At 38.9% G+C, this 14,905-nt stretch overlaps 1 protein-coding gene across 3 annotated transcripts in view; it reads left to right on the top strand.

The window, feature by feature from the left end:
• scube3 (signal peptide, CUB domain, EGF-like 3) overlaps window positions 1-14,905 on the top strand; it is a 136,707-nt gene that overhangs the window by 31,862 nt on the left and 89,940 nt on the right. For all 3 annotated transcript variants that reach the window (XM_014023024.1, XM_014023023.1, XM_014023022.1), the window contains exons 2-3: window positions 1,781-1,903; window positions 8,524-8,649. In XM_014023024.1, coding sequence (XP_013878478.1) covers window positions 1,781-1,903; window positions 8,524-8,649 — 249 coding nt within the window. The remainder of the gene's footprint in view (window positions 1-1,780; window positions 1,904-8,523; window positions 8,650-14,905) is intronic.

Below are 14,905 nucleotides of genomic sequence, written 5' to 3'. Positions count from 1 at the left end.
ATATAACATTTTAGACACATTCTAGACAGTTTATCAGCTAAAAAAAAGTTAATTTTGGGGTAAGTTAGGGCTTAAAAGCCTGAATTTTGCCTGAAACTCTCAGACTGAAGAAGTCTCTTGGAGGAGAGACGAAACGTTTCATTAGAGAAGAACCCGTCCAGAGGACCTATACAATTTTTTTCTTTATGATTAATTGTGTTACTTAGCCGATAACGATTAATTTTGACAATTAATCCCCTGGAGTCCCTGGATACCCTTTAGTTCTAGTCACATGACCAGTTTAGTGGGAAAGATTTGCTTTTTGGAAAAATCTGTTCCAAATTGTGTCAAAATTACAAACTTCAGACTATACATCAAATTTAAAATTGTATTGATAGATAAATAAATTACAGAACTTTTATTTAAGGTTTGTCATTTTTGAAGCGTAGAGGAGCACCAAGTGGTCTGCCTGGAGAAATCCCCAGTCAGTCTGCTTGGTGGCATCAATCGTTTTAATCGTCAAGTGCCAAAAAAATAACCGATTAATGTTTTTCTGACGATTAGTTGCACATGATACGATTATGCCCAACCTTACTTCACATGTACAAATTGATTCACAAATGTTTAAAACATGTAAGGGCAAGTTGAACGTTTGGGAAATTTGATTTCCTTTTTTTTTGTCATAAGAAATATAAATATAAAGAAAGCATCTTCCTACATATTTTCAAATTGGTTTACTTTATCTGTACATTTTTTAAAAAGCCACATTAGTAAGAAACACAAAGTGGGTTGTTTTGTGTTGGTAACAACTGAAAAACTTGTCCATGCAACCAACTACTGAGCGTGATTATCGACATCACGATAAAACTTGGGAAAATGTATTGACTTGTTTGATGGAAGAGGTGGACTCTTTTTGAACGTGGTCTTCAGTGGTTCTACGGTTAAAGGTTCTTCCTCAGTGATCTTGTCTTTTAGAACAGATTAGATTTTACGTACAGTCTGAGCATCAAATGATCTTTCAAGGAGATGTTTGATTTCAACAGCTCTTCAATTTCTTTAATATTATCAAGTGCTTCAGTGTCAGCTGTATGCGCTCTTTTGTGTCTTTAAATAAACTTGGTAACTAAAATTCATTGCATTTTAATTTTGTGATGTTTATTATTTAACAATAGCAGTTTTAGGTGATAATTCAGACTTTTGAAAGGGTTTCTAATGGAAAGTAACTGAATAAATAACACCTGTTGTAAAGCTTTTGAACGACCTCAGTTTGGAGAAATATAGAAACAGCATTGTGTCCAAGGCTATTCCAACAAAGCCTTAAAAGGTTCATAGTAATTCCGACGTCAGTTTTGCATTGCACAGTTGTTTTAGCGAAACTATGATATTCTTGCTGGACGTTGGAGTGGAAGTGCTGCAGCTAGTTGCTGCTGCATCTGTTTATGACTGCAAATAACCACATCATTCTGTGTAACTGTGTAATTTAAAACTGATAACAATGTGAAGGTTTAGAAGATTGCTTTCATGGGAAAACAATGAATTTTTCAAGACTCGTATTGTTTTAATGTGGCAGTAATTTATTTTATTCCTGGCCTCACTCAGACTACCCATCAGCATCAATCAGGTCCAGATTAAACTTGTGTTTCTCCAAACTGAAGTTATCTAAAGACCAATTTCCAACAGGTGAAATATTAATTATTCATAGCCTTTTCACAGAGCCCCACTGTTGATCCATCAAATGCTCAACGGTCAGTCAGAACCAATAATGTTTGTGTACTTACTGACTGTTTTCTATTTTTTCTAGATGTGGACGAATGTGCGGTGGGGCTGGACAACTGCAGCATCGATGCCATTTGTCAAAACACCCCAAAATCATACAGATGTATCTGCAAGTCAGGCTACAGTGGAGATGGCAATTATTGTGAAGGTAAACTCAGATTTTTTTAAACCTCATTTTCACCTGCTGCATGAAGCCCAAACTCCTGCTTCCCTCTGTGTGGGCGTGGGAGGACTTTTAGATGCACTCAGAGGCAGTTTTTCTAACTTGACGTCAGCCCTTAAGGCCAGGGGCAGGTTTGATAAGAGCTTCTGTCTCAGTTGAAATAACTCATTAGCTTAGCAATTTTCCCCAAAGAGGGAGGAGGGACACGGGAGAGAGCTGCAAATGGAGAAAAAGGGGGGAAGCCAGGTGCAGAGTGCTCCTTTGTGACAAGAAGAAATGAAGCAGTAAATTTCCTACACATGTTTCGGAGGAAAATTAAGATACCAGCTAAAACGGCAGTCAGGTTCCTGCCAAGCTGTCGGGGATATTTCCACAGCCAAGAGCAGGCCTTTCAGACTGCCTGAAACAAGTATTTATTTTCTTTTAAACTTTTTTCAAGGCCCCTGGATTGTTATATCTCACTTTTATTACTATTATTGCAAAAACGGCATTTTGTAATCCCTTTGTTATTTATTTTTATTGCAAAGCATCATTATACTTTCATCTACATGGCAATTTTCATGGTCTCCTGCCTCTAAGTCATAAAGATTTGCTTTTATGCGTCTATTATAAAAATCCTTGCAAGGTTCACTTTACTTTGAAGTGAAGGTTATTTTAGTCGGTTGCTTTGATGTAAACAAAATCCAAAAGCAACATTTAGAAATTTATGAGATAAAACATACTAAACTGTTGAAGTAACTGATGTTAAAACACTTAGATGTGTGGCTGCCTGCAGAATCACCTTTCACAACAATTATTGAGGTTTTTGTTGCACTAATTTGGTAAGAAAAATATAGCCACAAAATACATAAACACACTAGAAAAGTGATTTTCAAGAACCTTTATTTGGAATAATTTTTTTTGCTTTAAAAGTAGCTGCCAAGGTGTGCAGAAAATGGGCCGAGGGCAGGAAAATCATGTGCGTTACCCAAAGTACAGTTTTAATGGCCTTGCGTACGAAAATAGGCTGTAATTTTCTGAAATTGGCTGCCTCAAACATGACAACATGCTTAGTCGCAAACACTTGGATTTCTGAGAAAAATGAAGCGGCTTTCTTACAATTTTGAGTTGCTAACTAGTCTTCTACAGTTACAGCCCAGCGAGATATGACATATACCACAGCAGACCCAAATACCCAAATTAACAGAAGCATCTCCATCTTCCAACGCTTACGAACTAAAACCCTAGTCAGGTCATGGCGGCAACAGGACCAGGAGAGAGACCCAGACATCCCTCTCCCCAACCTGAGGGACCACGAGGTGTTCCCAGTTTAGAGAGGATACATAATCCCTCAAGGGAGTCCTGTGTCTTCTCTGGGTCCTCCTACTAGTGGGACGTGCCCAGAAATAAGGATGCACCGATCCATGTTTTTTCAATTCCGATCTGATACCTGGCTCCTCCACTCATACAGTTTCCATCTGTCCCATATTAGTGTCTCGTTAGGAATGTTCTTTCTCCTGACTGCAGTCAGCCTTCACAATACAGAAGGCAGGCAGGCAGGCAGGCATCGGTACCCTATGAAGGAAACTCATTTCGGCTGCTTGGATTTGTGATCTTGTTCTTTAGGTCATGATCCACACTTCGTGACCACAGGTGAGGGTTGGAGTGTAGACAGACCAGTAAATCAAGAGCTTTGCTTTTTGATTCAGCGCCTTCTTCACCATGACTGACCGAAGCAACGCCCTCATTACTAAGGATGAAACTCACATTTGTCAATTTATCTACCGCTCCATCCTGCCATCACTCGTGAAACAAGAAATCCAGATACTTAAGCTTCTCCACTTGATACAAAAACTCCCCAAAGACCCAAAGGAGACATTTCACCCTCAAATAGCTTTAACAAGAGTATGAGATTTTTGAGTAAAACTTTCAGTGATGTCTCAAACTCTCAAAAGGACAAATTTGTTAAAAAAAAACTGATCTAAAATGGGAGATTTAATGACCCCTGGACTGAATAATCTATCTTTATGTTTGTGTAACATGTGAAAAGTAAACAAGTCATCATGACATCATGCATCACCTGCACAATCACACCCCAGTGCTGAAGCATGGTGGTGGCACAATCAGTTTTTGGATATGTACTTTTTTTTCTCTTCTTCTTAAGCAGCAGTGAATCTGGTCAGGTTTGGAGAAACTGGCCTGCTGCTCTATTGGGGAGCCTATTTCTAGTCTGCTCCAGACCTTAGAATGTGCTTTGGGTTCAGGACAGCAACAGTCTGTAGCACAGAGCCAAAACAATGTGTGAAAGAATGAGGGATGACTCTCTTTGACTCTGCAACCCATGCCTGACTCAAAGCAACATTTGACCTTTCTAGAGACATTGAAGAATGTCTTCTACTGCAGGACGACTAACCACTCCACCACAGCCAGAGTGGTTAGGGGAGTCATCCTGTAACCGGAAAGTCGCCGGCTCGACCCCCCGTTCCAGCTGTCTCAGTTGTTGTGTCCTTGGGCAAGATAGGCCTGCGACTAATGATTATTTTAATAATCGATTAATCTGTCAATTATCTTTTTGATTAATCGATTAATCAGCCAAATCATTAATTAAATAGATATAAGTAGAAATAAATTAATTTAATTCCTGTATAAATTAGGGATGCAAGTTATTGACTAATGTGAAGTTGTCTGAAGTTGATTTATCTTATAGATTGACTAACGATTAATTGATAAGCAGCAAATTTCCTAAAAAACAGTTTTCTATTGAATCAAGAGGGTCTTTTCATAAAATGGATTTTTTAAATAATAGGCTAAATTTAAAAAAGAAGCACATCATTCATAAATAATTTCACAATTTATTTTGCCAGTCATATACACTGACTGCCCCCCCTCCAAAAAAGTGGATTTCTCATTCATTAATCAACTTGGTTATAGCTATAAAACATAACAAAACAGAAATTTAATAGGTTGCTGAATAAGGAAAACAGATAAAAAGAATAAAATATTATTTTTAGATGTAAAACTATTATTAATTTGTTATTATAATTAGAATTTATTTTCATTTAGAATTTATGATTTTTCTCTAATTCTTTACATTTTACTTCCTTCTTGTTGGATCTGTCTGTGGCTAAAACGGTGTTCTATGACCCAGAAGCGGTTCCGAAGCAGCCCCCCATCCCTTCCCGCTCCCCCACTGAGTCAGACCAGGAGTTCTGCTCGCGTCTTTTTTTTCTTCGTCCTGAACCTGGTTTGCTGCTTATCAAATAACTTTGAGCCTCGGTCAGAGAAAGACTGGAGGGTTTTATATTTTTGGCCTGAGAGGAGGAAACAAATGGTGGACTGAGGTTCTTTGTTTGTTTGTTTGTTTGTTTTTCCTCCACGGGATGTGTTTCCTCCTCGCGACGCGGCTCGCATCAAATCAGTCCGTCATTTATAAATGTAGCATATACTTTTTATCATAACTTTGGATCTACTTGGCCTAACAAACACAATTTAAAAACTGGTTTAAAGTTCGAAGTCTCTACTTTTCATTCGAGAGTCTCAGAGAGGGCGGATCTTTACAGGTAGAGTTTTTTTCTTCCCAAACTTTATTTAGGTCAGCCATCATTGACAACGCTCTGCGGGTGACGTAAACGGCTCCGCGACATGGCGAGGGACCATAAATCGCGCAACACAATGAATCAATAATGAAATTTGTTGCCAACGCTTTTAATAATCTATTTTTATCGATTCGTTGTTGCAGCCCTACAAGACATTTTACCCGCCTTGCCTACTGATGTTGGTCAGAGGATCCGGTGGCGCCGGTGCATGGCAGCCCTGCCTCTGTCAGTGTGCCCCGCAGCTGTGGCTACAATGTAGCTTACCATCATCAGTGTTTGAATGTGTGAGTGAATGTGTGAATGTCTGTAAGCGTAAAGCGCTTTGGGGTCTGGAGGGACTTGATAAAGCGCTCTATAAGTTCAGTCCATTTACCATTTACTTTCCATTAAGGAAGAAGCAAATCCAACTTTTCAGTTTGAAGATTTTCTGCAAACAATGATTCCCTTTTAAGGTTCACCTGCAAAGTTTGTTGGTAAAAAAAAAAGGCTAAAGGTTGTAAACAAAAAAGTGGTTTGAGCTTAGTATTGTGTAATAGTTCAAGTTCTAGTGATGTCCTGATTCCAGCATTTTAAGAAGTACTTGAACTTCTACAAAATGCCCCGATACTCGGAACCAATGCTAATACCAGTACTGATAGTGGGGTACTGGTATCAATACACCACTGAATGTGTTGCAGTTTACATTTCATTTAAAAAGTTGGTCAGTTCCAAATTAAAGAAATTTATACAAGTTGGAAGAACTTATTTATTATTTTTATTCATTTAAAAATTTCACAACAGTATATATCGTGCTGCGTAAATGATTAGATCAATTCAGAGGGGCTGTAGGCCTGTGGAAGGAGAGCCACCTTGTTTTAAATAAAAAACAAGTGATTTTAAAAGTCACTGGGTAATTTTTAAGTTCTAAATCAGTAAGTACTCAGTAACTGTGCTCAGTATCGGCGAATACCCAAGCTGAAGTACTCAGTTTGAGACAAACTGGTATTGGACCAGCCATTGATATTTCAGTTTTAATTTTTGAGCACAATAAGTATTTCCTCTTTGACTGTGGATTATTGAGTCTGATCTGAGCATACGACTGCAATAAATCTAAAACACAACTATTATTGAACATGAGTTTCAGCAAATTGAAAGTACAAAGTGGAAGTTGATTCTGTGGCGTAACGAGGGATTGACTGATCAGTGGGATGTGAATGAGCAGAGAGCAGAAAGTGTTTTTGTAATTTTGGGGCCCCCCCCCCCCCCTCCCCCGCTGTCAGTCCAATTAAACCCTGAGAGAAACAGCCTCAAAGAGAAGCTGATCGACTGGGATTATCCATCATAAATGAACCAGTAGGAGCTGAATGGAAGTGCTCTGTGTTCTCAGTCTACCTTGTCTGGGTCTCCTCACTACGGCCCCTTCAACAATCATTATAAAGTATAACTCCATCAAAGGCTGTCTCCCTTGTTTTCATTAATTTGTCTTTTTCCTTCAGATTTTTTTTTACCATAGCTCATAAATCTTTGGATTTGATCAACATCTAATGATCGATGTTCGCATTTCCTAACAACTAACACTTCGTTTATACGTCAGTGTTGTAAATATTGAAGGGCTAATTTATTAGATTCCTTTATGACTACACAGACACATAAAACATTTGAATTTAATAGCCTAATTTCTTTCAGTCTTTTCCAAATGTATGTTTTGTATAAACAGCTGCATATTTTGCCACTGACTTTTTGCCAGCGTCATGCTCGAGAAAGTTTTATTGTCTTGTACTGAACAAATCACTGTTGACACTTATACGTTCTGCCAAAAACACAATTCAAAGATGGGGTGGGGTGGGGGGAACATGTGTTGACGGATACAGTCTAGTATTTTAAATGTGAGAACAAACAGTATTAGGCTATAAACAAAATAAACAAAATGAAGGCATAAACTCAAGTTACGTCAACAGCAGGTGAATTGTCTAATTGACTCGACTCATTCAACTTTAACAAATTACATACATGTGCACATGATGTAACAGAATAAGAACTGGGAAAAAAGGCATTTAGAAATTTACTTTCATGTTTTAAAAATCGGTTTTAGAAGGTTGTTATGAGTTTTTATGTATTTCTGCTCCCATCTTTCCTTAACCCTTTGATGAACTGTTGTGCCCCTCCTCTTACTTTTCTTATTTCTGGGCTTTTACTCAAACCAAGTTGCATGATTTATGTTTTTTTAGATTCTACAATAAAATAAATAAATTTTAGATAGAACCTACAAGTATTTTCTTTCTCTGAATCATTTTAGACGACTATTAGAAACTGGAACAGTGGTTACATAGATTTTTAGCAGAGGACTGAATCAACCATGCACTTTGCTCACATTCTATATAAGTGTAATAAATTTAAATCAAACATTTGACAAATTGCTGACACAAAAATGCGAAATTCCAGGATTTAGAATATGGAACTAATAATCCTTGGTTCACACAGCAAGATTTTAAAATTGTCAGACGATTTTCTAATATAATAATAAAAAAATCATAGAGAGAGGTTTGGTCCTACAGTGTGTGGTGTACAGCCACACGCAAAATACAACACACCACACACCAAGAGATTTCACTCACCAACATACAGATGTCAGTAAAAAACCTTGAGTTCAGAGTAAACAAACACTGCAGACGAGGAACAAAATAAAACTCCTCAGTTCTGATATTTGATGCTTAATGAGCAGGAAAAATTCACGGGCGATTATTGTTAAAGCTTTTAGGATTTGTTTGGTGGTTTGGCCACAAACAAATAGATTTGTGTTTAAAAAAAGGATATTATGAATCCTGTAATAATGCAAACTAACTACTGAAAATGCTTTTTGTTAAATCTCTAAGTGTTTCAATGTTAACCAAACATCCTCTTTTTGCAGCCTAATATTTATTATGCATCACATTTATAATCTAATGCCTAATGAATAAAAAAAAAAACAGTGTATATATTTTATCTTGAACTTTTCCAGTAAATCTGCTTAATGATGTTTGCTGATATGTTTTCTTTATGTTTTATTTGCAGATATCGATGAGTGTGTAAATGACTACAACGGTGGTTGCGTCCACGAGTGTATGAACATTCCAGGAAATTACAGGTGCACATGCTACGATGGCTTCCGCCTGGCTCACGATGGCCACAATTGTCTAGGTGAGTGAACATGTGTGTGCATTCATGTGCATGTTAAACAGATTTCCCCCCTGCACCTTTTACAGCTGACTTAATTGTGGAGTTAAACGCTGTTAAATAAAGGCCTTTTGTCTTGAGAACATATACTAAAGTTTCAATCTGAGTCTGACGGAGGCCGTGCGGCTGCATAACTCATAATGTCCCGTCACGAACGGCTGAAACGAGCATTGATTACACTGCTGCTTCAGAACGTCCTTGTTCACATAGTAGGTATTGTCCACATGTGTTTTCTCAAAAGGAAAACTGAGACCTTTTTTGTAGAAGAAGTCGAATGAGCAGGAGAGGGGAAAAAGATGAAGAGCTTTACCCTGAGCTGGGAGCTCAGAGTGAGCCGACAGCTGACGATCTTTCCCATGGTGTAAAATTTCACCCGTGTGCCATTCACACTCGGCTCCTGGAGAACACGTTACACTTAAAAGGTTGTGAAATTAGGGAAAATATAGCACCCTTGCTGCTGCTGAGAGCGGCTTAACATAGACATCATTCACCCACCCCCATCCCGTCTTTCTGTCCCACTGCCTCTCTCCCCACCCTGCATTCCTTTTGTTTTCTTTTCAAACCCCCAAGTCGGAGCCTGCTGCTCTTCAGAAATCATCTCTTTCTTGGTTGCAACCTCAGCATAAAGCATTTCGTTTGACGTTTTAAATAGACAGCTAACCCTGGTTGTTGCTGTGAGTTCAGTGTGAGAAGAAATTTTTTTTAAAGAGCAGCTTGTTGCCATACTGCTGAGTTAATGAAAGTAAAAGTAATCAACAGCGGTGAAGGAGACTTTTAACATGTGGCAACACACTCATATCCATCCCGCATTATGCTGGGGATTAACAAACACCGGAATGGAAAACACATCTTCAGATCAATATTAATCCTGTTCTGACTCGACGATGAACCCACAACTTTCTTCTACTTCTGTCTCTTTCTGCTGCCTTCTCACTCCCTGCCTCTTCATCGCTCGTATCTTCACTGTAAAGTGGGACTATTTTCCGAATCATTTAGCAATGCCGTTCAGCTGTGCACGGATCATTTGCCGTGCCGTGGCTCAGCTACTGCTTTGCGTGCAGGTGTGTAATTGCAATAAACGGTTCTGTGGCTGCTGCTGCCGTTGCGTCAGAGTTGCAGCCATCAGGCGTCTGATAATTTGTCAAAGTCAAGTTGACGTTCAAACAGAGACAGAGAGTTTTCTGTTACGTTCGTCTCCAGACAGATTGCCTACCAGTGATCTGTGAATAAGAATAGGTTTCATTCTCATAAAAATATAGTTTAATTATTGAACACCACTGAAAGACACCAGGCAGGTGATAATGTTTGTGCTTTTTCCCATAACTATGTTTGTCTATCTGTTGCCAAAATATCTCATTAACTACTGAATGGATTTTTAAGAAACTTTAAGAGGAAAAACAATTGGGTGTATGTTACAGTTGTGTCAATACATTTCAAAATGGCTGCTACAATTAACGGACCAAAGCAGGCAGAAAAACGACTATTACTCAGTCAGTTTTACAGATATTGAACTAAATGTTGATATGGTATTAGCCGAGAGTCATCTCCAACACACAATTCAAGCATCAACACATCACAATTTTGTTATCTTCTAGGTTTGACCAAAATGGTGAGGACTCTGACGTTTCTCTGTACAAGAAGTTCTGACTTTTAAAGTCTGTCTTGAAAGGTGGTGGGTGGTTTGCATTGCTTCAAGGAAGTTTAAACCTTTAATTATAAAATGAAACTAACGAGGCATGGTAAATTGGCTGCAATGAACTACATATCACAACCTTTTCCTTGAGAAATTAAAGTCATTTTAAAAGAAGACCCCCCCMCCCCCCCAATAAGAATTTAATTTATTCTAATTCCGGTGCTCTGCTCTGCTCTGCTAAGGGAATAATCCTCAATACAAACACAAGTGAGGGAAAAGAAGAGGTATAGAAGAGGGTTCATGTTAAGACCTCAGCTTCTTTTTCCAGGTTTAAGCTCTCTTTGGCCCCTGAGAAAAGATTAGGCTCCCTTGCCCCTGGAAAGGAGAGCCTAAGCTGCTGGCTCCCAGACGAGGTCAGACCTTCAGAAACCTCCTGTGGACCCAGATTGAGCCTGGAGCTGCAGAAGAGGAGAGGCTCAGCAGATCCTTAAAAGTTCACAGCCAGACTCTTTAATCTTTAAAGTGCTTCCCTTTGGGTTTATGTCTTGTTGTTTTCTCCACAAAGCGGCCTTGATTTGATCTGATGTTGCACTTTACGGTTTCGGTGCGCTGTAATCTCGCATACCTGCCTCCTGTTTTGCATCAAAGCTCGCGACTGTCACTTCATTAACACGAGTTAGGCGGGTGTACGTGCATATATCCCTGTCCGCGTCTTTCTTTGTTTGCCGGCTGCTGCATGTGCCTCGCAGATTCTTGGAATTAAATGTGTTGGCAGCATAATAACAGCGGGCGGTGGCAGGCAGGCGGTGAAGCGTGAAGCAGAATGCCGCCTCTTGCGCCTCACTGGGGACTCTCTGGTTTCTGACTCTCCCCCCCCCCCCCCACGTCTGCCCCGAACCCCACAAAGATGTCAGAAAGTCAGCAAGGTGGAAACAATGCAATATCACAGCACACTGCTTCTGTCTGTGTGGAGAGAGATGTCACTTGCTGTATAATTCATCTCTCAGAGAGCTTTTGTGTTTCCTCCAAACTCACACTGGAGAATCGATTCGAAGCATGTTAAAGCTTTATACACATTTTATTATTGATACAGTTTTTATCCCAGAAAGAAGAAGGAAAGGATTGAATCTAATCATCTTCAGCGGTGAAGCTGCGAACAATTTTTTTTTTGGTGGGGAGGGGGGTGGGAGAGAGAGCGAGGAATCAGTGTCAATTTTAATTCAAAACACACATCCTCTTTACAATGAAAACCAGATGCAGGAAGGCTATTGGTTCCCCACTATTGCACCCGCATCCCCACATTTATGACCTGTGTGTTTTAGTTAAGGTCCCACAGAAACCCAAATACTCTCTTATTGTTGGTACTTTGTCAAACTCTTCTCAAGTGGCTTAAAATCATAAGCATCTGCACAAATGCACCCTGTCCCTCCAACCACAAATGGTAACATTTCTACTTCAGTCTGGAACTAAAAGACACAAATAGAGATATTTCTTCTGCTGCCATGAGAAGAAATGCCACAATGGCACACAGCCTGAGTGTGACTCACTTTGGGGGGGGAACAAAGGCAGGCCTGAAATAGAAAATACAGATGTTCGACAGAGCACCACCAGGCCTCTGTCACTGCTTTGTTTTCTGATATTCATCACTCGGTTTTCGGTCCTCGTCGCTGGAGAACTGACCGTTTTCTTTTGATTTCTATTGACCAGCACTGATTTGATTTGTATTGACTGAGCAGACCTCAATTCCCCATGCAATCTATAGGGAAATGAATGCCCTTTTACTTTAACCTTCCCCAAAGACGTAACATGATCTATTACACAAAGGCAACCCAACGGTGGCTTCGGGACAGGCTTTTGTGGAGCAACTTCGACTTTAGGAAAGGTCATCTCATTTGACACTGTTTTACTTATGACTAATTGAACAAAGACATCGAGAAGCTCCATCTGAACATCTTTTCAGAGAAAAATGTCCTCCATACTAAAACACAGGAAGCATGTGGCTGAGCTTTTATTGTTCCTGTGGTTATTTGTGGTCATATTGAATCTTCGACTAATTAAACAGGAAGCCTCAGCCTAATAAACCCTCATACAGGTTCTGATAGTGAAAAGTTAATGATGTGAGATCTTTGACTGTGTTTCATCTACCCCAAACCACTTTTCCTCTGGAACTTAATTATCCCGAACCTTAACTGTTTCTTTCAGCCCCGGTTTGTTGTGTTTCCAGTGGGGTCAGAGGTTCGGGTTAGATGAGGTAAATTAACTCTGCCGACATGTGTCACTTCTCCTCAGCTGCCGAACTGTTGCAGCTGGTCAGACGGCAGCTTTAGCTCCAGATTGTGACAAGTCACGTGATAAAATCAGACCAACTCAGATAGTTTCACAGCAGTTACATTTCTAAAACATAAGAAGAATTCCTCAACTTACGGCAAACGTTAGGCTTTAAACTCTGATACTTTCACAGCAGCAACACAGTTAAACAGATAAAATAACTTCAAGCTTTGATGAAAAGTCCCTGAACAGAAAAAATCAAACCACACCCAAACACATACACAAACACACTTACACAGTGGCTGCTGCTTTAAGACCCTGTCACACTATAACATTTACAGAACTTATGTTGACGAATGAAAATTTTGTCCAACAAGCTGACATACACTGATGATGGTATAAAAAAAACAACTGAAAGCCTTTGGACGTATACATACTGAACATTGCCAAAAGTCTATGGAAATATCATAAGTAACAATTAAGCTTTAATATCCAAATTATTTTGACCCCTTTTCCTAAATGAGTTATATGTTATATGTTGTGGAAATGTCTGATATAACCTATAGATATGTTAGATATAAGTTGCTCATATGCTAGAAATAAGGTACATATGCTTCACAATTGCCCAGCTGGCTTCCAACTTACGAGTAACTTACATGTAACGTGTAGATCACTTACCTGTCGCATACCTGTAACTTACTCCTTACTTATATGCTGGAAATTTTATTCATGCACAAAATTATTGTCTGTCCGTCTTGTATCAACGTACTGGTAATTAATTCAAAAACATACACCTAACTTATACAACTTACACCAGCGTGTTTTAAATTTTTTAATAAAGCGTTATGGTATGACAGCTTCTTTAGTTCTTTCATTTGCACATTTCTGATGGAGATTGTGCTGGAGATTTCCAACAAACTAGAAATATATTGGGCTTGTACCTCTGTGCTCCTCATCAAAGAATTAAGATTAGTTTCAAAAGTACCATCATGACACTAAAGCAATTTTTGGGGTACATTTTTATGAATTAATCTGTTTGGACTTGGTTCTTGGAAAAAAAGAAAGAAAAAAACATTTTTTTAACCGTAAAAAGGCTTCTGCATTTAAATAGGGCTTTATTTGCTCTAGAGCCTCTCCTCCAAAATTGTGAGAAAAAAAGTAGTATTTTTACTTCAGCAGCAAATATTAAAAATATAGTATTAGAAAAGGAAAACTGAACGAACTTTAATTATATAATTTATCTTGGCCCTCCTTTTCAGATGTAAAACCAAATTAATTTGTTATCGATCATGTCTGAGACATGGGAGGATGAAATGTGATTTTCAGACCAGTCTAAAGTGAATAAAATAAAGAGTAAATAATTAATTGAAAGGTTCATTAATAAAAGTTCATGAGGGCAAATTGAAAGGCTGAGTTTATGAGCCTCACAGCCTCAGGGAAGAAATTGTTCCTCAGTCTTGTTTTTCTACATCAAAACATGCAGTTTGATCAGGAATTGTGTACTTTGACTTTTGGTAGCAGCAAAAAAAAAAACAAAAAAAAAAAAAAAAAACAAAACAAAAAACAAAAACAAAAAACAAATTGCAGCAATTTCCCCAAAGACACCAAAGGAGTTTTGGTAAAAGGAGTGAGAACAGCCTGCTCCCTTTGGAGCTCTCTACCTCAGGCAAGTCTCACAGTAGAAACATTGTTGCTGTTTTCCTTTTAGCTGCTCCCTTCTTCAGGGGTCACTGCAGCGAGTGAATTCGCATAAAAAATTTGCCAATTGTTTCATGCCGGCTGCCCCTCATGATGCAACCTGGGCTCAAACCTGCAGTCTCAGGATTACTGCTACATCGAGCACAAAGCTACTGCAACCCGATCAAGTTTCACACAATGTTCAAAATGTAAACGGGTCACAGAAAGTTGAACTTTATTGGGAACCGGCATTATTAGCAGTTTTACACTATAAGGCTTTAAAGTTTTGTGATCTTTCTTCAGAGTTTAGAGTTATACTGTATTAAAGCCAAGTTTTAAGACCAAGCTTGAAGACAGATCTGCCCGGAGATCAATTGTTTCTACTGTTTTACAGATGGATACTTTCTGAAGGGTTCAGCAGGTGCAGGGGTGCTGATTTTGCACAATCATAGTGAGAGAGAGTACAAATACCCACTAGGTGATTTTACAACTGTATCTCAAGTTGAGATATAGGCAATCCACCAGTGTGTGGCATCTCTCAAAGACCTTCAGAGTACATAGGAAATATTCATCCTAACAGATAGCCAAGCTGCTAATAGAGCTTTTCAAGGGCCACAGTTTACGTCATCACTGGATTAGGAG

The sequence above is a fragment of the Austrofundulus limnaeus genome, unplaced genomic scaffold, assembly GCF_001266775.1.
Source record: "Austrofundulus limnaeus strain Quisiro unplaced genomic scaffold, Austrofundulus_limnaeus-1.0 Scaffold354, whole genome shotgun sequence".
Classification (NCBI taxonomy): Eukaryota; Metazoa; Chordata; class Actinopteri; order Cyprinodontiformes; family Rivulidae; genus Austrofundulus; species Austrofundulus limnaeus.
This window is presented reverse-complemented; position numbering and strand designations above follow the sequence as displayed.